The sequence below is a fragment of the Pieris napi genome, chromosome 6 (assembly GCF_905475465.1).
Source record: "Pieris napi chromosome 6, ilPieNapi1.2, whole genome shotgun sequence".
NCBI classification, from domain to species: Eukaryota; Metazoa; Arthropoda; class Insecta; order Lepidoptera; family Pieridae; genus Pieris; species Pieris napi.
In genome coordinates, this window is record NC_062239.1 from 4,789,361 (window position 1) to 4,815,580 (window position 26,220).

General features: G+C 34.8%; 1 protein-coding gene across 1 annotated transcript in view; it reads left to right on the plus strand.

Annotated features, from left to right (window-relative positions):
• LOC125050257 overlaps window positions 1-23,687 on the plus strand; it is a 106,815-nt gene extending 83,128 nt beyond the window's left edge. Inside the window, exons 4-8 of the mRNA XM_047649985.1 lie at window positions 13,749-14,163; window positions 18,014-20,083; window positions 20,454-20,595; window positions 20,888-21,007; window positions 21,531-23,687. Of these exons, the coding sequence (XP_047505941.1) occupies window positions 13,749-14,163; window positions 18,014-20,083; window positions 20,454-20,595; window positions 20,888-21,007; window positions 21,531-21,717 (2,934 nt within the window). The 3' untranslated portion in view covers window positions 21,718-23,687. The remainder of the gene's footprint in view (window positions 1-13,748; window positions 14,164-18,013; window positions 20,084-20,453; window positions 20,596-20,887; window positions 21,008-21,530) is intronic.
• Window positions 23,688-26,220: the final 2,533 nt, after the last annotated feature.

Consider the following 26,220-nt stretch of genomic DNA (forward strand, 5'->3'; position numbering starts at 1 on the left):
GTCATAACACAGCTCTATAAAACGCTATGAGAATCATTGAAGACTTCGATCATTGCAAAATATTATAGGAAATTCTTATCGCACCAATTATCCTTAAGATAGGAAGATAGGACAGGAAAGCATTATCGTGTTTCAGATAGAATATCACTTATTTTAACAATAACTAATAAGTATCTTTAAACACCTACTTATAACGTAATTTACTCATAGAATGGACTATTAGTCTAATTTTTCGCAAGATGCAGATGTTGGTAGCGCCCACAGTTTGCCACAAGCAACGTTGACACATACTTACGCCTATAATAAAATTTAAATGGCAAGCATTCTATGAAAGACATGTAACATTACGTTTCTGTGTAACAAACAAAAGAAAATGAGTTGTAACACTTTTATTGAAGTTATACTTCTTTAGGCGCGTTATGAGAAATTGATGAGAGTGAAATTTTACGATGCGCGCGCACCGTGACACAAAATTAACAGAATGAAGTTGCCCACGGAAGATGCTACGGCATTGGACATAATTTAAAAACAACATTCGAATAATAATAGAATTTATAATAATAGGCTTACACTTAATGTAAGAATAATAATAAATATTTATTTATTCAATTTTTCAAATGTAACAGAACTTTATTGACTATAATGACTCCATTTCCAGTCTTTGATTATTTAATTGTAATTAATTATTTGCATGCAATCAAAAACTATTTTTAATAATGCCTAAGAAGTATAACTTCTTACGCGCGTACATAAGTACACGCACCCTTTTTTTTGTTAAAAGTTTGTTGTATAAAAATATCAGCAAGCTATAATGGTTATAAAGGCCTTATTCCTAAGCTCTTTACAGACTTTAGTCAATAAACACAACTAGGGAAATTCAAGTAGTGCGTTACTTAGGAATCTATAACAAAAACATATTAATTTAGCTGCAACATATTTATACCGCAATATTTAGTTATTGATTAACTACATCTTGAGATATGCATCTTCTGTAATTTGTAATTAAACTCCTAACCGGCTGGGTTCGTGTATGTTTTAGATTTACAATTAAATGTTATTTTTGTGTGAAGGACAACGTCCGTCGGTCCGTTAGTATAATTATATAATGAAAACAATTACATAATCTAATTTGAGTCACTCCCTACGCGTTTAGAATTTTTATAAGGCTATACAATGGCATAAGTCATTCAATTAATAATGATAATGATTGATTGTAAATGAGTCACGTCTGAGTCAGATTCATCCCCATGGACGGGGTTTCGTCATTTTGTAAACAATAGGGGTGTGTCACGCTTTGATTATGATTTCAAATTGCATATAATTGCAACTGGTTCATCCTTAATTGAAATGTACGTGTAGCTTACAGAGTATAGATGTAAGGGAATTTACGAGGGAAATTACGAGCCGTCAGGTTAAACCTCCTGCTGATAGAGGACAACTCTTTGTTTTTTTTTAATTTATGTTATTATTATTAATTACTTGATATGTCATGTGGAACATGGTGTAATGGCTGCAGCTCCTTACAAACGTTGTGTAAAAAAAATGGCGATTAAAAAGAGTGGCGGGGAGTTTATTGCCAGTTCTTCTCTCCCGTTCTACGCCCTTGATTTGAGAACTGGCAGTAAATGTAAAATTCGAAGCATTGATATGTATTTCTTTACTGACGATTCATAAGTATACATTATGTTACCTATATGATTAAATGATTTTTTACTTTTCTTTTAAACACCTGGTTGGGTCCGAAATATATTTTTGCGATTTAGGTAGCTCTAAGTTGACGGTCTTGTCTTGTATGAGGAAATAAATCTGTACCTGCTTTTGTGGTACTCAGATTGTATGGGATATCAGAGCCATGGAGTGGTAAAGAGTGTATTTGTTTGTGCGTTATATCAATTCCATACCATGACAAGATATAACTTAAATATCTCGGACAAATTTCGGGATCTAAACGAATAACGATATTTTGACGATGTGAGCTCTAAATTGTTCTTGATAAGTCGAAAAGTGAAAAGGGAGTCATGAATGTCAACTATACATATCAAAAATTATATTAATCGCAAAATATGTTGGAAAGCGTAAAATTCGAAGACGGCTGCACCAATTGGAGTATTTTAAAATGAATCCGTGAGAGGAAGGTTTTTATGGAGAGAGAAAATTAAAAGTTGCACGGAAAAGCCTTAAACCAGTTTTATTCCGGAAAAGCGAACAGTCTTTATATGGTAGCATATCATGTTCCATATGTCTATGTAGCTATTTAAAAGGTAGGCTAAATAAAAAAATAATATTTAGGCGATAGTTCGTGAAGTTAGGTATAAATACTATAAACAAAATAATAATATAGTAGTTACAACGTATTTTACACAATAAAATTGCGGTTGGTCAGTAGAGGTTATAACGTGTAGATCATCTGTGCTTCAAGGAAACCCCTTCAAAGTCATGTTATTGTTATGCCGATGCGTCACATACACGTAATGGCATTTTTTTGACGTCAAAGCTGCTGCTGACTTAAGTTAATGCAATTACTTTGAATTTATTTTTATGTAAATTTAAATTGGATATCGGATAATCTTTTGCGTCACTATAACTGCGCGTCTGTAAAATATTATCAACACGCACGGCTACTTACATATGCTGTCGCTGCCTTTTTTGTAGGCATTAGCTTTACAACTTTTCCCTAGAACTCAATCATATATCTCTCACCGTTAAGGCAGCGTTCGTAAGAAACGTGTTCGTTCGACCGTTTTTTCCGACCTGCAAATTCAACTAACACGAAGTCTTTTCATTTTTCGAGTTAAATATATATATATATATAGTCTCACACTAACAATAAACGTTTATTGGTAAAAGAACTTTTAAAATCGGTTTTGTGGATCCCGAGACTACCTCCAACAACCTCACAAACCGTACCTCTTTATAATATTGGTATATGTGTGAAGTTTAAACATGACAGTAACACAAATTTGTAATACTGTCACAAAGATAAATTTCATATTAATGTTAACTTTGTTATACATAAATGTATAGTCTTATGTTTATATATCCCCTATTTTACAATTATTTCAATTAAATTTAAAACAAACGGTCCCGATATTTCGAATTCTTCACAGTACGTTGGTACGGATTGTCTAATTTTATTAATATAACAAGATTAATGTTTATATAAAAGTATACAATCTCTTAATGATCACTCATACACTTTCATTACGTTTTCCTCAATTAATTTTAACAAATGTATAAATTATGATCCAATTACTTTTATGGGTAAAAGAAATATTTAACTAGGCATAACACAAAAACATCATTAGCGTTTAAAAATAAAAATAAAGTGTCGCACGAAGCGCCAATAAAATTACAATTAAGGCCCCCCTGATAAGTAACGATAAAAACATCTAGAACACCTGTACCAAAAATGAGTCACTATCCGCATGAACGACTCCAGCCCATATGTGACTTGTGACATGCGTCACATACGACACATTTGGTATTTTGGGTAAAACGCGACTAATTGCGGTTGAAATGTTATTTTATTTACACGTTATTTTATTGTATTAAATTTGAAGGACGGAGTCTGATAGTTAAATGAATGGCCATGCCTTCGTCGAGGAAAAAATAGCAGCAGTTACTTCATTTGTTCCTGTTACCACGAACATGTAAAGTTCGCCAAAATACCTATTAGGTAAGTAAACGCGTTTTAATGCGATAAGTGTTTTTCAATGTAATCTTTAAATGTATGTGACATAACACTATTGTTATCTTTGTTTATATTTCAAATTGTATGATCAAAATCACTTATTCTTTTTATACTCGAATTTATTAGGAATATTTTTAGTCTACTTTGCCCTTTACTACTCTGCTCTTTACTTTATCTAAATATCTTGTATATTGTGTATAATACAGTTTTTTCTTTCTTTCTTTTCTTTCTTTCTTTCCCTAATATATTTAAATGAAACGCTTTGAACTACTTGACTCAGTGACGTACTTGATTAATAGGTTAAACCTGTAAATCCTGTGTTCACTTTCCAAAATCGTAGTGAGGAAACAAATACCTATTTGTAGAAAATTGCATTTTGTCGCATTACTGTCGCCGCACACGGGCCACACGCCACAGCCACAAACGCCGCCACGAGAAGCTAGAAGCGGCTACAAAGGTAGCTGAAGCGCGCGACAGCCACTTGTGGCCGGTGGTCGACACTTGCGGTCGGTGGCTGCTACTTTTTTTAACCCTTGCCTGCAGTATCATAATGGACTCTGACGAAGAAGGTTTAATTGCGCTACTTTTGATAAAAAGACGTCGTCGTAGAAGACGAAACCGTAGTTATTGGATACATAGAAAGACATTAAATATCCCCTCACCACGACAGGTCGGTAATCGACAACCATTGAACTATACATGATGAAGCATTTGGCCTCAGTGAAAATATGATGACGCCATATTCTTGAAAATATTCGGACTTAGACAAAAAAGTTTTCAATTATAGGTTAAGCCGTGCCAGACGTTGCATTGAGTGTACCTTCGGCGTACTAGCAAACAAATGGAGAATATTACATCGCCTATTAAACACTTCTGTTCATTTCTCAGAAGACATTGTGATTTGTGAAATCTTGTTGCATTTTGCACAACTTTATTCGCAAAAGGAATGGTTTCAATTTTCGTCACACTTTGAAAATAGTGGGACTCGAAAATATACAAAATACAGGCTGGCCAGTAACACGAGCGAGCAAGAGATACGTTAAAAGATTATTTAATGAATAAAGTAGCAATAGCGTGGCAAGAAAATAGAATAGAAATATATGGTTTTATATTATTTTATTAAACTTAACTTCAATGTTCTTTTCTTTGGCAGTTGTATTCGAAAAAATTCCCACAAACAATTAGCAGATTTCTTCCCAGGCCCACAATTTTTCTCCTCTATTACTAAAACTATCACTTTTTGAATCCCAAATCGCAGGACGGGATTGTATCTCTGATATAAATAATTCTATATCCATATTTATCTACCTATATGAAACACAGACTACGTGCGTGCGTTACCGTCGACTTCAGGTTAACTGAGGTAAGGGAGAGAGGGGCGCGGAATCGCGCGAGTGGCGTGTGGCGGCTTTTTGTGTCGGCGTTTAGTGGCCGGTGCGAGCCACAAGAAGCAAGCTGCGACGATTTGTAGCGTGTGGCCGCCACCGGCGCCACCGTGTGCGGCGAGTCCATATAAAATGTATGAAAATTACAGGAAATATGCCAGTGGCGGCGTTTTGTGGTTGTGGCCGGTGGCCCATGTGCGGGGACCCTTAGATAGTACTTGATTTATTTACTGTTCTGGAATTTTAGTAATGATTATTATAAAAATAATAAGTATCGTTTAAGAAGGCTCTCATCTAAAGAGGCTTGAGACGTGACCTATCTCATGTCACGACGAAGTTGAACGAGGCCTTGAACGTTTATTCGTCTTGTATTTTACGATATACTTTTTATACTCCTAAATTTAGTTAACCCAGTGGTTTAAGCGTGTAACTCTAAACATTCAAATCTTGGTTGTGCACCAATACTCAATAGGTATTTTTCTTCTATGAAAACTAGAATGGTTAGGTCCAAAATCGACTACTAGTGTCAGGTACAGAAGAAAGATTACCTGTCTTTATAAGTCAAAGAGCTGTTCCTTCATCGGACGGTAAGACTGGTTTATAATGGTTGCAGGTGCTTGCAAACATTTTGTAAAAAAACCTTGCCGATTTAAGAGTGACAAAGAGACATTCAAAGATATAGGCAGTATCTACAGAGGGATCCAACACGGCAGTATATAGCACTACGATGTATTGCTATATACTGTATATAAAAATTGTAACGTTATGGCCATCAAATTATTTAATGCTTTCAAGGGAAATGTGATTAGATTTTTAAAGGCAAAATAATGTGGGCGAGTTTTTAGATCATACGTTTTGACAACAATTGTAAATATCTAAACTGTTCTTATTATTATGACATTCTGATTATTAATATGACATCTGCATGATTATTTTAATATGGCTAATTGTACGGTTTTTTTATAATTAATCAATCTGAATGTAACACTTTCATTGCAAATAAACGACTCATTTGTTTGTTCTTCTAGTCAATTCTACGCCCGGTACGGTTTGAGAACTGGCAGTAAATGTGTATATGAAAGTATTACGGACGTTCTTTAGTGTATAATAAATTATGTTTTGTGATTGGATTTTATTTATATTAAATACTTTGATACATTTTAATTAAATCCCCTTAAACATCCTGTGTCAATTCGTCTGACGTCATCGATACATATGAGTGCATTCACCCTCAAACTTAGATCATCATTTTTAAGTTCGCCCACGACTCATCTCACGAAATCGCGCCTTGTTTGTAGGCGAAAATATTTTTATTTAGTTTTAGTTAGTATTTATGTGTTTATTTTATATATGTGTATACAGTATGTTCTAAAAGAAACTTGTTTTAATTGACCTTGAGAAATATTTTATTAAGTCATTATAAATAATAAAGTACTTACCAAAAATATTTATTAACTAATCTACCAAAATTTTTTGGTTGTTATGATCAAATTAAGTGAAATAATATTGTCCCACTCCTTTATTCTCAAACGCCACTAGAGTGAAAAGGACAAAACCTACGATCTCTATTTGAAGTTAAAACGCAGGTTGAGTTTGTAACTATGTACCGATTTGTTAATAAAAACATCCGTCAAATTCTAAACAATTTTCTTGATAATATTTAGTTTAAGTGGTATTTTTTTGTGGTTTTTATATTAATCATTGAATTAAATCCTATTTATTACTTTTATGTAAGGTATAAACTATAAATCATGATAAAAATGATTTTACTGTGACATAAATTATATACGTATTGTAATTATTGATATCATATGAATCTTAATTGTACGACTATAATAAACTTTTGTAAAGTTTCCATACAATTTGTAATGAATATAACATATAGGTAATAATTAAATAAGCAAGTAGTCAAAAATACATCTAGTAAATTACACACTACATGGTCAGAGCATTATCTCTAACACAAAATTGATTATTTAATTAATTATCGAAAATAAAATTCCATTTAATCCAACATTATGTTAATAAGATAGCGCTTGATTATAAAACTTTATTATTACACTAATGTACTTGAATAAATTAGTAAATATTAAAATTGACAAAATTAAGGCCGAATTCGCTACGATTAGTCACTTAGTACTGAAAGAACAAATTTAGATAAGTTATTTAAAGTATGTATCGCGAAAACGACCTCAAAACGGCATTCGACCTAGCCGTTTGTAATCTAACATAACAAGTCGGGTTTTAAACGCGAAAGTTTACGTTTCGTTTCCCTGGCTACTTTCATTGCAAACGAAAATAACTTTTAATACAATTACATATAGTTTAATATAGCATAGCTATTTAGGGGACACGTGCGGAATCGAGGTATTAATGGAGTCGATATCGTACAACAAAGCGCTACAAAGCTTACAAAATATGCATTGTTTAACGTTTGCTTTATAGCGTGGCGCTGTTAAAGCGCTTGTATGCTTAGTGGTATGCTACCGCACGATGACTCAAGCTTGGTAAACAGTATGCGGGGCCGATGAGTCACCGTTTTACACATTCGCGTATAGTGTTTGAGAAGTGTTGTCAGTCTACACTCCACGGTTGGACTCTTCAAGTAGTCAACCAAATAGTTTCAGGCGTTTATATCGCAGATTTACTGCCAAACGCGTATATTAAAAACTTGGTAACGACAATAAAACTATAGCATAGGAAGTTTTGTGAAAGTGTGAGTTCTAGATAATAGTTATAAGTGTGTGCGTATTTAGTGAAACGGTCGATACGTTGGAAACAGAACTGGATTCCGTGAAGACATTAAAATGCCTTCTAATAAGAAGCTAATGTCAAAGATGAAGCAATTAGCACACTGTATTTTAGTTGTGCATATGGTGAGTTCAGTGATTATAGTAAAACAATTATTTAGCCTATAAATTTAATATTGTTGTAATTCATAGTTAGAACTCTAACATAAGGTAGGACATAAATTATAATTAGAAACTAGCATTCATCTTTACATTGTAATGTACTACAAGAAACAATGACAAGAGTAAAAAACCAGGTGTTAGCAATTGTAAGCAAACTTAGAATGGAATTTTGATTGTAACATAAACCTCAATGTTAATTGGTATGAGAATATTAATAGAGGCCAGCCTTCTAAATTGTTGCTATTAACAAAATAGCAATAATTGCATATTATTGAATTTAATGTACACATAACATTATGTAACAAACTACACATGAAGTATTATCATGATTTTACACTTTTATACATGATATTGTCTCAAATTATCAGTAGAAATCATATCACAGAATCTTCCACAACCATTACATAGATCTTTAGGCAAGTTCGATCAATACTAAATTATGTATATGTAGGCAGGCTTTGTAGAATATTTTTTCTTCGTTGTATCATACAAAGCAGTGGGCGAGAGCTAGCTCTCGTTCGTTTTGTTTGTCTTCCAAAACGTCGTCCTTCAAAACCGGTCTGAAATTAAACGCCGGACAAGTTATAAGTCCGTGTTACTGACCACGGAGTAGCTACCTCATTCGTCGCCTCATAGAAAAAGGAAATTCGCAAAGTCTTTTATACATGATTGTGAAAGACATTAAAATTACAAACAACGCTATATAATGCGACAATCTTCACATCGCTACTACTTTAATAAATATAACATTGTTTACGACGCGCTAGTGGATATTGATTAGGACCCCAACAAACCCCTGGGTTGACTTAACTCTGTTACGAGTTCAAAGAGCAAAGTTTGTTTTAGCGGACGCCGTATCTTTTAGATATGTTCTCAAAAACAGTTTCTAACGTTCGACCTTAACAATAACGTTTTTTTCTAACAGGAAAACAGATGTTTCATTCCGAAACAATTTGCTCACTCAGCTGCTTACGAATAAGGATAGTCCTTTCGTCATTCATAATGATTTATCTCACCATCCGGTCTTTCCTTATGTCATGAACACGCATTCAAATCGCTGAATGGGCTTTTCAAAGTTTCTTTAAATAAAGGACAATGGGAATGAGATGAATCTAATCTCGAAGTGACGCATCCTTCGTTCTCAGGTTGAGGTTAAAGTTATATATATAAACATAATTTTCATCAAGGACTTTGCTAAGGAGCGTTGAAAATTTCCTTAATTGTTTCCTCCATTTGTAAGGGTCTACTTAAGACCCCAGGCCTGGACGATTCGGACTGGCAACTTAGTAATTAAGCTTATTTCCTCCGCTTGTTTTGTCGTTTACAACAATTGTGTGTCTAATTTAGTGAAGTTAGATGAGTTTAGGTTCGCAGAAACGTGATATTAGACTTGACTGGAAGACTCATTAAAATATTTACATGCCTGTTATTCGACTAGTCAGACAATCAGCTGCAGGGTATGAAACTATAGAAGAGCACGTTCGTGGGCTTTGCGAAAGTGAAAAGAATAAAACGATGTACAGAGCATTTAATTCAGTTAGACCTGTTTGCGGCTTCTGGTTTGCAGAACGTGACCAGACAAGGTTTGGCGACGTAGGATTGACCGCAACGATTGTATTCTGATTCCAATATCGTTTTCCATTTCTTTACTTTTTTAAGAGTCGGTTTCAAATGTTGCCGTTTTCTTTGCCAACACATCTGTTATCTTTTTAATTATTAGTATTAGGGTCTGTTTCTCAATGTACGGATAATTTCTGAATAAGCTATTTATTACTTATTGGTAGGATAAACACTATTGTTGCGTTTCACGACTGTCAGATAGCGCTATTCGTCACATAAAGTCCATCAAAAGTTATGAGACCGATGAAGTGTCAAATAGCACAATTTATCTTCCAAATAATTTATGTGTTGCATAGCTATTTAGTACTTTATCCATACATTGTGAAACAGACCCTAACTCTCTTATATTCGCTTCACATATACAAGATTGTGTTATGCATTCCAAATTATTTTTGTAACCCCCAAGGTTATAACTTTTATTTTAAATTCATAGGATTTGATAAATTTGTAGAAACTGAATATTTGACAGACGTATTGCGAGGCATTTATTTATGTTATACGACACTGCAGTGAACTATTTTAGTTCGGCGGGCCAGGAGGCGTGTCTCCGGTATTTATACATCGCTGGGCTGAGTCATGTGGCCGTCTGAAAGTTGTCCCACATCCTTAATACTGGATTACTCATAGCGAACCCGGAATAAAAGCTTTCTATATATAATTTAAATTTATATCGTGTTATTTTCCATGTCATGTATAGGGTAAGGTTATGGCGCTCAGAGTTGCTTTTGTTTTATTTTGTCCGGAACTAGTAACAAGTAAATAGTTTACAAAGCACCCTTGGTTAACCGCTATTAATACTAGGTTTAATATTACTATATCGACTTACTATGCAGATAAAAAAAATCTTTGTTTTTAATTTATGATATTATTATTAATTACTTAAGATGTCATGTGGAACATGGTGTAATGGGTGCAGCTCCTTACAAACGTCGTATAAACGTATAAACGTCGTGTAAAAAAAACATGGCGATTAAAAAGTGTGGCGGAGAGTTTATTGCTAGTTCTCTTCCGTTCTACGCCCTTGATTTGAGAACTGGCACTAAATGTAAAGTTAGAAGCATTTCATATACATTTATTTTTTTGACGTTCATAAGTGTACATTGTGTTACCTATATGATTAAATGATTTTTGACTTTTGATATAAACTTTGTTAGTAGTAAGTAGAGTACCTAAGAGTAGTAAGCTCTTTCGTAACGGATTGTAGCTGTTTCTTTGATATTTTTTTAAAAGGTCAATCAAATCACCTTATGTGTTTACACACTTACTAAGACATGCCACGATGTAATATAGTTTACTATATGTTTACTATCACCAATTGAGGCGCCAGGTGTCTGTGCGATTGCGTATGTCGCAAACGTTTATTCGCGGTGAATCACTCTCCATCTTTTGCGTTTGATTATTTTGTTCAAGTATATTTTTTATTGATTAGCAATATTTAGGGTCTGTTTCACAATGTACGGATAAGTTCTACATAAGTTCCAAATTAGCTATTTATTACTTATTGGTAGGATAAACACTATTGTTGCATTTCACGACTGTCAGCGCTATTCGTCACATAAAGTCCATCATAAGTTATTAGTCCGATGAAGTGTCAAATAGCACAATTTATCTTCCAAATAATTTATGTGTTGCATAGCTATTTGGTACTTTATCCATACATTGTGAAACAGACCCTAAGTGTATAAAAGTTTTGATAAAATATATATACCTACCACAAAGTTTTGACATTTTCCTTCATAGAAAATGTTACTTGACAACAATTTTAAATGTTTGATGATACTTTTTAGTTATCTATAATCACAATGATGTGTACTATTTCAAGTGGCAGGCAGATCAACCTTTATCAATATTATCCTTGATAACACTGTACGTATAACTCAGCATTATAATCCGCTTTAGTATTGTTACGTAAACTTGGGTCTTCCTATATTATTACTCACTTACGATTTGTCTTCTATTTCTATTTCATATCTGCTATACAGGTTTTTCTGTATTCCGTCTTTTCAACACCCTGATAATTTCCCTTGCTATATATTATTTTGTTAGCTACATACCAACACATGGAACTTTTTGCTTTTGTATAAAGACTGTTCGTGTGTTTCCTAAATAAACTAGTTTTTAGTTTTTCCGTGTCATTTTTCTCTTTATAGAAACCTTCCTTAGAGTTCAAGGAATAAGTTACAAAAAATACTCGAATTGGTCCAGCCGTCTTTAACGTTTGAGCTTAGCAACAAATTTTGCAAAACATTTTTATTTATATAAAGATATAATATAGATATGAATGTTGTGGCTTACAATAACAAATTAAACAAAGTTTGGCACTTATCGCATACTAACTATCTTCATATTTACACAATGAACTACAATATTTAAGGGTACCTAGTTTCACCGGAAAGCGAGCAGTAGTGTACCATTAACCCTTTACAATTTCACGAATTGTGTTTGAGCAGTATTCAATCAGATGCTTTCAGAGAACCCTTCCGATTCAGGGCTAACATTGATTTGAATTGGTAAATACAACGATAGGGATATATTGATGATCAAATTGGCTATTTTCGCGCAGCTGGCTCAATCTAACGCTACACATTCCAACAGTAAATTTTCGATCTTTTTTAGATAAATTTAGTAGTAGTAGTCAACTGTTTAGATAGTTATATTTGCTTCATACTCAAAGCGCGTACTTCTAATACGTTGTATTGACTCTTTGACTTCTAACTCATTGTGTCAAGTATAATAAACTTCAACTATACTACCACTTTATCAAGCAGTTATCTCCAATTCTGAAGTTTTAATGAGCTATTGTAATACAATAAAAGCAGTCAGTACACTAATTAAGCGTCAAAACAAAATATGCAAATAAAATCTCTAGACAACGCAAATCACGAGGGTGGCGCGGTCTATTAATTATGTAAATATACATGTAGGTATTTAGGTACCGTGCTACAATGCATCAAAGTCTCTCGATGAAGTTTGAATAAAGAAAAGCCTCCCGGCAATGAAACCGGTTGCCAATACTTTTTCCTTTTTGAAGACTCCCTCATGTTTAATGACTTTAAAATAATTATGGTTAAAGGTTCCTTGAATGTATTTGTTAGGTGTCGATATTTTTTGCAAGCATTGCATAATGCAGTACATTCAACTCATGTTTACGTAAACGTTTCGAGGTCGGGTGTTTAGCAAGATATACTTGGTGCTTTAAGTTACTTGCTGTTTGTTAAATACATTTTAAATGTTAAGTTTCGTACTTACGTTTTTCCACACTGTTGACTTAATTTGTAAGAATGAAAACTATTTACGAACTGTTGTGTCGCTATACCAGATTACTTTAAAATAATATTCTGAGGTAGTAGGTAAAATTGGTTCTGGAATCCCGTGAGAATCTGTAAATTTGAGAGACAACTTCGGTCTTTTCAAACGTTATCACCTAATCGAGTACAATATCTCATAATATTCTTTATGCTCATTCTCATAAACAGGAATGGTCCCTAATAATGATCGTACGAGGGGAGAGACATCTAACCGACCGTTACGGTCTACGGATATGTGACCGCTGCATTTTATTACCACTTTACTCTGCCACATAATCGACCTTCGTGATGAAGGGCTTCTTTCCTTATTTGAATATTTAGCTTTGAAATATTCAAGCTTTCAGAGAGCCCAGACAAAATTTTAGTGAGTTCCTGGGTGTTAGTTGGGTAAAACACGCAACACAACAAACAAATTTACATTTATTTAATAAAATAGTGACAAATTCATGATATTATAAGTACCTAATTACCAAGTTCTGTACATCTTATGATATTTTCCTTTGAATAATTGTAATGTAAAGGGAGGGTAAAACTTGCTGAGTTTCTTGCCCGTTCTTCTCAGAACAAGGCCTCCTGGTAGTTTTGCGAACGGATGGCGTAGTCTTGCTCTTTCGTGAATTTTGTAAACGTTGTTGACATTCATAAGCATGCTCTAAGAAGCATCTAAATTGAATAAACGTATTTTGATTTGATTGGTTCTTATTTAGGAGCTATTTGTTTTGATGAATGAATGTGAATATATACATATGCACATACACGAGAACAGAGTTTTCGTTTATTTGTCTGTGTTCTATTGTAATTACATTAAATAATTATGACTTTATTGTTACAGGTCGAGTTTTTAGAAGCATACTGCACACCTCGGGACACAGCCCGTAGATCACCACAACACAAGCGCCGCTCAAGAGAGCCGCGCCGTTCCCCTGATACCAAATGGCGATACGATTCCCGACGTCAAAACTACGACTTGGATAGGCGTTCCTACGAATACGAATCTAGGAGATACATTGGAAGAGAATACGATAGGGATTCGGGACGCCGAGCTTTCGACGCTGAGTCGGCGAGGCGACGCGCTGACTACGAATCAGCTAGACGCACGGATTTTGATTTATCCGCACCGGAGTCTAGGCGAAGTCCTGAGAGCGCTCCAGAAGGGTCTGCTGAGTCACCGCCCGAACCAGCACCATCTGCGCCTTTACGACAGGAAAGGGCCTTAAGACATCGCTCACAGCCGTATTACGAGTCTGGTGAGTTTATTTTTATATCACTTATATACACAGGGATCTTCGACATATAACTTTGAAATAGGGATGACGTACACTCTTGATCACGTTACCATTTTTAGCGGGTCACACCTGGTGCAAAGTTTCTTTGTCTATGGGCCCCTTAAACGCTAAATGGAACATATATTGATGTATCTTTGTGTACAGTCTTAATTCAATATAGTATATACGAGTAGGTACATGCTTCATTCATGAGACACACTAAAAAATGTCAGTGATAAAACTGTTCTTTACGAATGTTATGTTGAACATTAGAGTAAGTGATGCGCAATCACACAAGAAATAGGTCCTTTCAAGTTTTCAAGTTTTTCAAGTTTTCATATAATAAACCTAATAAATCTGTCAAGGAAGTTTATAATAACGTCTCTTTAATAGCTTGTAGATACATTTTGTAATAATATAGTTACAATTTTATTTTGAGTATAACGTCATCTCATGTCTAAGGAATGGGAGCAAACCGTCTATTCTTTTATTCACAATCGCGGCGGACTTGTTTCAACCATTGTTCTCTCGGCTCCAGACTAGACCCAAAGAAAAAACTTAAATGTTTCTCATTTTTATCAAGACAACATCAAGAGCTATGAATTATTTTATAAGTAGGCTGGAGCTCGCTAAGCTTAAACGGGATATTTTTATTAATCACGAGATTTAATGAAATTGTTAGAAGATTTAATAAAAGATAACAAATATGAAGTGAAATTGGTAAAGGATTTTTATTATTCGCTGAAATGAACATATTTTGAAATGTAAATTAGAAGCATTTAATATGTATTTCTTTATTGACGTTCATAAGTGTATATTGTTTAATTTAGTATATAGATACGACGTTAAATCCGTCTTTCGTTTAGTTTTGTATCTGTGAGCTTGTTCCTAATAATGATTGAATTCACGAACAGTTGTACTCAAAACTTTTAATATACATATAATGAACTCATTCGAATATTACACATTATATGTTATCAGTCTTTTAGTCTAAATCGTAGTAGTTTCGTGTAATGTGGCAGAATTATTTGCGCCGTCTAACAAAAGTCGTAATTTTTTTGTCAATTTAAATCATCAATCACTATTGGTGACCACCGTACAAAAACTGTTCGTTGTCTCATTCATCCGGGGACTTCATTTCAAAATAAGTCTGTACCAATAATTTGCATTGCTTTGAGAGATAATTCGCGTCAGAGATGATTTGATGTTCTGTGAATGCCGTGAATAGTCTTCAATGTCCCACAAAGTAGGTAGTCGATTGGAAATTTACAATTAGGCTAGATAAAACCTGCGCTAGTGATGAACAATGGCAACTTTTAATCAGGCGCTGTTCGTCTAGACTGAAAAAATCCTCGGACGTAATAAATGAGAATTTCCATTGTATTCCACAGCGGTAGGTAAATAATAACTGCAATTTTGTAGATTATATCCTTAAAATGTTATTCTGGGTTATGAGGATATAATTCATATTTATCTATAAACGAATAACACAAAATATTAATCACAATATAAGTAATATTAGATCATGTCCTTTACAAACTATATTTAAATTGTTGTAGTAAAATTTTTGTTTGTTAAACGTAAACGATACGATTATACGAATCAGTTTAATAAATTAAATGAAATTTAGGAAATTTAAAAAAACGTGACGTTTGACAAAAGCTTTGCCCAATTAACGAGGTTTTAGTATGAAATTAATAAATATCGTCACGATATACAACGCTTTGACTATATTCATAACTAGTTTGTGGTATAAGAAATCATAAATATAGCATATAATATATAAGTGGTAAGGACTCATATATTTTTTTTAAATCATATTTTTTATCTTACACTTCATTAAATCTAATATATAAAATTCTCGTGTCGCGGTGGTTGTGGTTAAACTCCTCCGAAACGGCTCGACCGATTCTCATGAAATTTTGTGTGCATATTGTGTAGGTCTGAGAATCGGACAACATCTATTTTTCATCCCCCTAAATATTTTTTTTATTTTTAGATATTTTTTTTTGTTTTTATTTTTTTATGATACAGCATTAAAATATACATACAACCCCTAACTTTCACCCTTCTACGATCAACCCCTATTTTTTTATTATAAACGATATACATGGCAAAACGACATATGCCCGGTCAGCTAGTAATTTATAAATTGTCTAACGGCGTTGAATCTACATGGATGACCAGGTCGTCTTGATTAAAGAAATTAAAAACGGTGGGATTAATGATCCAGCTTATTTTGCTACTACATAACACAAGTTATGGCCATTCAAGATCGGATTTCCGGCTTATTGAATTTATGATGTCATGTTACAAGTATTCTCAGTGAAGTTTACATTTCCGCTCAAGCATTTGATTTATCTCGAACGAACTCCAGTTTTGTAATGTCTTAGTTTGGTTTCCGGGGTAAAAAAAAAACAAATTTCACGGTTGTTGTCTCGCCCAGCTTAGCAAGGTCCCGGATGGACTTTGTCCAACATTTCCAAGAATTATCTTTATATTCCAACCAATGTACATAAAACCTTTACAAGAGATATACCAAAAGCTTCCTCGTGAATCTCTATGGGTGAAAGCATTCGTTTAGTCGTGTTTGAATTTATCGCGAACATACAGACAGATTTGGAAGAGGACTTTTACCAACTATTAGGTGGCTCTTGATTTATCTCTATACAAGCTTACATTTTAATAACTTTTAGTCTCATTTAATCTAAACGTAGACGGGGAAACAGTTCGAAAAGACATTAAACATGTAAATCGTGTCAATTAAATAAATTCGTGCTCATAGGCTATACGTCCAGTCACGCGGAAAAGTAATTACGTCACGTAATGACGTCATATTACACACCCCTCTAATAGTCGATTTTGGGTAACCAATCAGAAATTGCGATTATCTTTAGTATCGCAATCATTGTCTATCCTTGATATTAAGAGTACGGCTTTAAGCTGTACTAATAACAACAAGTTTACGAATATGAATATAGAATTGAATTGATATTATTAATGCATAAATCCCAGATAAAAACGGTTTGAAAAATTCCAAAGGAGGAAAAACTAGCTTGTGCATTTCTTAGAATTGTCGGCATAAATGCGTATCGTGGAGATAAGGTCGTAGTAATTTTGTATTAAATACACAGATAAGATGTTTTAGATATACAGTTGTTACGTTTTAAATAAGGGATAAACGCATATAATGTACTGTGAGTTTTGTCTACTGTCATTTATAATGTTCCACTTGAGACGATTCGTAGACGCAGACAAGTAGGTTTCGACATCATTACTCACATTTTATTCACTAAACGTTCTTAAATTTTGAAGCGTTCCTCTTCGCGGTTTTCTTTATATTACTAACCATACAACGCCAAGAGGAAAATATATCTTCTATATATATATAATGAAAATGGTCTTCGTTTGAGGCTCAATCACGCCTAAACCACTGATCGTATCGACATGAAACTACCACCATTCGATGCGAAATTTTTCCTAGATGGTTTATGGCTATTTATTTATTAAATTCCAACGTTCCTTCATTTTTTTTATTGCTGTTTTACTTTTATGAAAATTTATCCATACGGACTTCACCGTGGAAACATTCGGGGAGGCTTCCTAGAACCTCTAAACGTCAACATCTGTTAAAAACTCGATTTTCGAAATATTTCAATTTTCTTAGCGGGAAGTTAAAAAGAAGAATAATAAAAATATGAAAAAAAATAAAATAATGAATAATAAAATTTATTTTAATTCGTCCAGCAAAGCGGGCGCGAAACGGCTAGTATTGTATAAAAGCAATTGTTATTTTTGACTTTAAATTATAATCTTTATTTATTTGTTTCAGAATCATCTACAGACGATCGATCTTCATCTAGTGAAGAGGAAGAAGAAGACGACGAATTTGGTGAATTCGATCCATTTGCAACTGCACCGTCCTTACATTCGCCCGACAGTGGACGCTCTGATCCACGCTACGCTAACGCCCCTCGCAGAAATCCTAGTCCATACTATTACGGAGATCTGTTTAAAACCTCTGCACCAGCTCCAGCTCCGGCAGCTGCAGCATCTTCAACGTCATCGTCGCGAGGTCCGAGGTACAGAAAGTCAGCCAGCCTTGACGCTCCCCACGTTGCTCAAAGACCAAATCTGCCAAAACGCTTCTCAGTGGCTGAGGATGGCTTTCGTGAGCTAGAACGATCGTCATCTTCGTCTGGCGAGAGCGCGTGGATGCCGCCGAGGCGTCGTGGGCGCGACGCGGCCGGCTGCGCGTGCGCCGCGCCCGAAGATGTAGATGAGCATCACGCGTCGCGTAGTGTTTTTTATGTGCCGGCTCCTCTGCCCCGCTGGCCTCAAGAGATGACCACTCGACAGATATACGAGACCGCTTTTGACTGCAAAATTGCCCGCTCTGATGACGACTTGGACGATTTTGATCGCGTCAGCAACCACCCGGCCCTATTACAGGCTGAGGAACGTAAACTTATTACCTCGGCGCAATCAGCATTTGAAGCTGTTGAACGCAGTGAGCCTGACTACAAAGGTCGTCGCAAGGTGACCATGAAAACGGACAGTGTACGACGTTCCAAGATACCCACGATTCGTCAAAAAAGAGAAAATGAAACAAACACTACCGTATTATCCGAAGACTTAGAAAAAGTACACATTATAGACGATGATGATAGGACAGCATCGACGTCACAATTACCTTTAAGAGGTTACACACCGTCACCTCCGTCGACAGCGCCACTGCCGACAAAATTTCAGCAAAAAGATGGCTCTGCGATGAATAGTATTAAAAGTGCTCCTAATTTACCGCAATCCCAGCCGGCTCATCCACGTTTGAAGGACTTAAGATTACCTGTAAAATCATTACGGGCTCGAGACACGCCAACCAGCAGCGACGCTAGCATGACAGACGCCAAGGCATCTGTCTCAACTGACCTAGATCTTGGTCAGAGACTCAGGGATTCATCTCGAGAGTCCCGTGATGGTGATGATGAAAGAGGACAGTCAAAAGACGGTATTTTTTTAGAGATTAAGGGTCGACCCACTTCCGATTCAGACACCCCAGAATTGAATCGGTACTCAGGGCCAAAGGGGGTCGGCCCTATAATGGAGTTTAAAGGCAGGCCCGGTATAGTGCGCCCTCGTCGAAAGTATTCGAGCACTGAGAGTATGGCTACTAGCAGCAGTGGAGGAAGTATGGAATCACTAAGAAGCAGCAATAGCGAAGGTGATAGGAGTAGTAGTAGTTCTGAAGGCCGACATTCTTCTTCTCTCAGTTCACACAGCTCGGATTCTGGGAACGTTCCATTTGCTAAATCACACCACATGCATTTGACGGGGTTTGGGCATCATCCGGCTAAACTGCATATTTTAAGCCCTATATCTGATAAGTCTTCACAAGAGCCAGCGTCGGAAACGTCTGATAACAATAAAAATAATAACTCACAAAAAGTTTCACCCGAGGACGGTGAAATAGGGAATAACACTGTACAAACCACCGTGGAAATTGTGGCTAAGCCCAAACGACGGGCTTTGCAAAATCGGAATTTATTGAACCTCACATTTAGACATTCGACACCTGGGGATACTGAGATTCAAGGCTCCGACAGTGGTATTTCTATTCACTCCCGAGAGGGGGTCGATTCGAGGAACGCTTTCATCAATTTTAAAAATAGCAACACGGAGGAAGTTCGTAAGGATGAACCTGTGGACCTATCCGATCTTCCATTCGATATGCCAAAACTACGTAGACGGCGGGCCGAGGCCGAAGTTGATCTACGTACCTTGCCATTTGATATGCCAAAACTACGTCGAAAGTTGCGCGGCCAGTCTTTACAACTAAACAGTGATTTTGGTGATGCAATATCGAACGCTTCATCCAGCCAAAGCGTTCAAGACTTAAACCAAGGTAATTTATTTTCCTTATAGCTTATTTACAAATTGCGTATTTGTCTGTAAAAGGGTCTGTCACATTAAATTAAAGGCTCTCGTAATTTGACGTGACTTACTCAGAATAATAAACCGATTAAGATATATGAGTCCAGATTGAACCACACGAAATGTTCTAGTCGGACGCCCTTATATTTAATTCACTTGAGTGCCTTACTGGGGAACTTTTTCCTTCACGTTGCAGGCAATTTGTAAACGTTCAGTCAAGTTAGGAGTTTTCGATAGACTCCCGTTTGACAGAATAATGGGAAGTGACTTATATTGCTTCCATAATGCAACCTTCTTTAAAGCTTTATGACGTGAGATAAGATGTATCTTTTATATTTTAGATAAACACCGAGAAAAGCTGACGTTGAATTTCAATAGCGGCAGCAGTGGCTCGAACGGATCTAAAGGATTACATTTAAATTTGGGACCCATCGCTCCGCCTCGAGATTTGGTTGATGCATCACTTCCACTTGACCGTCAAGGGTAGGTTTATTTATATTATGTCATTTATACTGTTTATAGTATTTTTAATTTGCAAACTGAATGTATGTAGAGCCTAAAACTAATTTATATTTAAAAAGGTTTTATGAATTAAAACTACCGCACAATCAGCTATATCAAACTAGCATGCAAATGTGTCAATATAATTCAAAGCAATTAAATTATTAATTATAAGAACATTATTAATTATAAGATGTATATAACATGTATTGCAGAAATAATTCCTTTAAGTTTTAAAAATTACAATAAGTAACGTAGATGTTTTGTATTACAGGTGGTATCATGGAACGTTGTCGCGCGTGGAAGCTGAAAGTCTGTTGAGAGACGCAGAAGAGGGCGCATTCTTGGTTCGCAACAGTGAATCCGCCAAACATGATTATTCTCTAAGTTTAAAGTGAGTACATGTTTTAATAAATAACTAATGTTTTTTTAAAGTCATGGTCATTTTTATAAATAAAAAGAAACGACGGGTTGCACTCCGGGAGTGCCGGCAGAAGCGAAAACTTGAATATTAACGTTGTGCATATTTGGAATGGTTAGGGAATAATTTTGCACGAATTGCTTTAATTATCAGTATAAAAGTACTATCATTTATCTGGTAGAATACAATATTTATTTATTGCGCTATCAGCTAAGCTGTCTACTCTCCATCCGTCTTACGAATTTGATCAGGTCACGTGTCCTGACGCGAGTTTAAAAAATTTTACCCATTCCGAAAATGGGTACAAAGCAGATAAAGAAGTTTTCACTTAAAAAAAAACTATTTTGAATCTATGAAACACTTAGTTAAGTTTTTAAAGTTATTATAATTAGAATATTGGACTATTTCGTATTATCTCAAATAATTTTTTATATAAGCTGTACCTAGTATTTATATTGATTATTTTTAGATGTTAATAAGTATTTTTGATTTCCAGATCGACACGTGGCTTCATGCACATGCGTATATGTCGCGGGAGCGACGGATACACCCTGGGTGGGGCTTCGACCGCCTTCCCCACGGTCCCGGCTCTGATGAGGCATTACGTCACAGCTCAAAGGCTGCCCGTCAGGGGCGCAGAGCACATGGCGCTGTCGACCCCACTACCGGCCGTCATGCTTTGAGGCCTCGAAGCGCGTGGAACCATCCACTGGAACCATCCGTTTTTTCCTGGCCTTGAAAACCCAGGAGGTGTCGATTTCTTTGCGTTCGCTTCGCGTCAAGGCGAGTGTAAATAATAAGGTTTTTTGATACATTAGAACCTGTTTAGGTGTAGTTTAGTGCCCAGTTAATACCAAAGAGTTAGATTAGTTTAAGGGGCTTTTTGTATTGCGCTCATTTTTTATGCTAGTCCCGACCGCAGCCTGTATTATTTATTAGTGATCGTAATTTATTTCATATCTGTATAACAAGGTTTGTTGTAGCTTATCACTAAGATATTTAAACGATACTTATTAATTAAGCGATAATTTAGCGGTTTTTGTAAATAACGAAAGGCCTAAGGTTCTGTTTATGTACTAAAGCACAAATTACGGAAACGTGAAATAGACCGTTCGTTGACTTGCCTATTAAAACTGAGTCATCGCTTAAGCTGTCACGACACTATCGATTTAAGGTACGAGTCGGTACCTTATATTTTGTACTGGATACAGCGTTGGTACTCTGTAACTTCCAACATCGATATTGACTTTTATATAGCCCTCGCGATATCCGTGATCGTATCGAGCGGCAAAACTCAACATTGAAGTCGGGGAATTGGGAGTTACAGAGTACCGAGGCAGGACTATTTTGCACTGTAGTTTATCTAGATTTTTCACCCACGAGCTTAGGTTTAAGATGTCTATGTTGAGGGAGTAGTGACGCGTGTCCAACGGACTATATTAATCAAGTAGTTTCGGCACATGCGCGTGCGATCAAATAGAGTGCACATGTTACGTAACAAACACCTCGACTTATTTATATTTTTTGTTACATTAGACTTAAGTAGAAATATTTATGGGCCTTGTAATGAGGTTTTCTTTTGGGTAAAATGGTCCAATACATTAATCGCATTTAAGGTTAAAATTGTTTACTGTGATTTATTTAAACGCTGGATTGAAATATGTTTTAAAAATCTGGGTTTTAAGGATTTCATAAGCAAAGTGATCTCGTAATCTTCCTCAGCAATCCAGTTACCTTAGTTATATTTTTGTACCTGATTTTGACTAACACTTCGTTTGAGACTTAAAAATACATTTTAACATATTTTTTGTTACGTGTATATCGTTAGTAATAGTTGTATATGGGAACGAGCGAATTTTATGTATGTGAGACATTTTAATGTGTACTAAACCACCGCAGTGCAGTTTCTGCAAGCGAAACTAATTTTAACGTTTGGTGTTTGATATATTTGAGAATTTATTTGTAACAGTTTATTTATATGCAAAGGAATGGACGATCTCAAAGTAATAATTTACCCTTGATATAGATAAATTATGTAACAAATGTTCTGTATTCCAACATAGAACATACGTGAACACATTACAAGTTAATTCTCAAGTTCCTCAACGCCTAAATTAAACCGTTTTAACTAAGTAGCGTGAGGAAATTACAGTAAAAGTATTATTGATTGAAAATAGGATGATTCATGTATGTGCAGTTTTGTGTAAGAAATTAATGATAACTCCGATAGTATGTAGCATCTTAAAACAAAAGAGGTTTGAAGTAATTTTCAGCTTCTGCAAAAAGCATCAATAAATTAAGGGACTCGTCCTGAAGATGCTTATAATGTTTGCACCATTAATTTGTATACATTTAATTCAATTGTCATTATATAAAGGCGGTTGTGGTAAAATGATTAATACTTATCAAAGTTTCAATATAATTTTTTATTGTACATTCCTCATGTATTTCATATTTAACGTAGTAAGTATATAATGGAATGAATACTTAGTATGGGAAATCTCTTGGAAGTCTTAAAACGTGTCAAAATTTTTTCATAAAACATTAGGTTTCGGTCAAATGTTAGGTAATGTTATAGCTTATAGTAGTTATAATCAATACAGTTTTGAAGGTGTAGTTTGAAATGAATGACGTAATAAAGTCTTAAAAAATATCTTGGTGTTATTTATTTTCCTTTAGCTATCTTCTATATGTGTCGCACCCAACTAGCTTAACTAACGGACTGAAAGATATTCAGCCATAGTGTTTGTTACAACATTTAATAAACTGGCTAATTCTTTGGCCATTCGTACGATAGAGTAATTTAGCAGAAATAAAAAAGATAAACATATGACATAAAAAATATTTCTTTTAAAATTGAATTAATTGAGTCAAATACACATTATTATTTATCACATTATGTTTTAGTTTTATATTATATATATATATATCAATATTCAGTTAGCATAGTGTTGGTACCTTAAAATTGGCAGTCACAAGAATAACAAGTAGTTTTTATGCACTATTAGCGCCATCTATTAATTTAAGGATAGAAGACATATTTTTTATATGGCATTAGTTTTAACTTTATGCCAGTTTCAAGTTTTTACCTTTTGGTACACGCGAGAAAAAATAAACAAAGACATCAAAATGAAAAAAAAGGGATAAGCTTGTACAAGCAAGTACAAAATATGACCATAAACATATAAAATCTTAATATTATGATTGTGAAAGAAGATAAAACATTATAATACAAGTCAGGGCAAGTCAAATCATTTATTCATAAAGATAACACAAGATACACTTATGAACGTCAGTTATAAATAATTACAATAAACTCTCCGCCACTCTTTTTAATCGCCAAGTTTTTTGGTTTACACAATGTTCGTAAGGAGCTGCAACCATTACACCATGTTCCACATGAAATCTTAAGTATTAATTGATAATAATAAAATAAATTAAAACCAAATTAGGACGACGGATTAAAACGTGAAATAGGAGCACGCACTTACATTGTCGTGGGAACAACACGCAAATACATAGTCGAAATAACTAACATTACCGCATACAGTCAGTCCGACCAGTCACCACAATGACTGAAATAAATATTCAAGCACTAGGATCGTTTAAATATTCAATAAAGGATAAAGGAAAAGAGATTTTAGTCAGAAACGGAACATGTAGTACCTAATTGTAAGGAATCCAGAAAGTAGGTGCGGCCATATTGGGCACAAGAAAAGAAAATATGGTCGTGGTCACCAATATCTTCTCCACACTCACAAGAAGACATACCTATTTATCATTTTGTATAGATCTAGACCCTGTACCATTTGGATACAAATAAACACATAAATTTGTGCCTTTAGCGTCACCTATTATTTTACATACACACTACACAAAATGTGAACGTTTAAGGTATTGTGTTCTGCGCCATCTAGGAGATCTTATTGTAACTTCTTGGTGTTTTGCGCCATTAAGAGATTTTTCTATTGTAACGCTATCTTACAAAATGAAACTTATGTTACAGTGTGATTTGCTTAATCTAGATATATTAATGATAGCGCCATCTCGGTGTACACATAGAAACTAGACGTAGAAACGAGGAGGAAGAAACTAAAATAGGGTTTTTAAAATTCTTTTAACTAATTTATTAGCCTTTAATTGTTTAGTTAACTTAAATTTTTTTTTTAAATATACAAATTTGGGTTAACCCCATGTTCTCATCGATATTGTGGAATTCGCTTTTACCTTTTCACTCTGAACCTTCAAATCGTCGAAACGGACACATAAATGTTTCATGCTCCTAAATATCTTGGTGAACTAGAACTACGTTAGTCTAAAAAAGAGTGTTAGTTCTATGTTCAACTGAGGATTAAGGAATATGCCAATTGGTTGAATTAGAAAAAACGTAACGGTTTTGTAAAAAAATATCTTTAGTGAAACAGATACAAAATTTGTGTGTTGCACTATGTTATTGGAACTCAAACAGCTTCATATTAATAGATATTATGTACAAGCGTACTATACCTAAGCATAAATCTTTACTAACATTAGGTCCTTACATGAAATTGATGTTTTGTCTTTAACTGGCCAGTAAGACAAAACATTTTTGATTGACAACTTTGACTTCAAATATCTCCTCTTTGGTTAAGAATTTCAAACTCAATTTTTTACAGCTTACTTACTCGTGCATTTGTTTTTTGACAACCATAATTCATTTCATTTTCCCGTTTTATCTGTTTTTCTTTGCGTCACTCTATTTATAAAATGTAACACATGAAATATCGCGCACGGGTACGAGTTTATTACAAATTTATATAGTTGAAAAAGGACTGATCTGAACTCAAAGGCTGGTAGAAAATTCTACAAAGCGGCCAATAAAGAACAAAACGTGCATCAAAATATGTTTATATTCAATTGGAAGAAGAATTTCTCTTCTAAAGATATAAACACGGCCGTAAATACTTTCATTCAATGGGTTCTAGAAGTCGTAAATATTTAAAAAGCTTTATGGAAATTCATAAGGTTCGTGCCGGTAGGGCGATTTCCGAAAAATGCCTACGGAAATAGCAAGTTAACCTGTGACCTACTTCTTTACATATTGGGTCGATATTTCAAGTCATTCACTTAACGCTAATAGTTTGGTAATGATGTGTTTGATTAAATAATCCTCAAGATTAAAATTTATAAAAAAACGTCCAATAAGC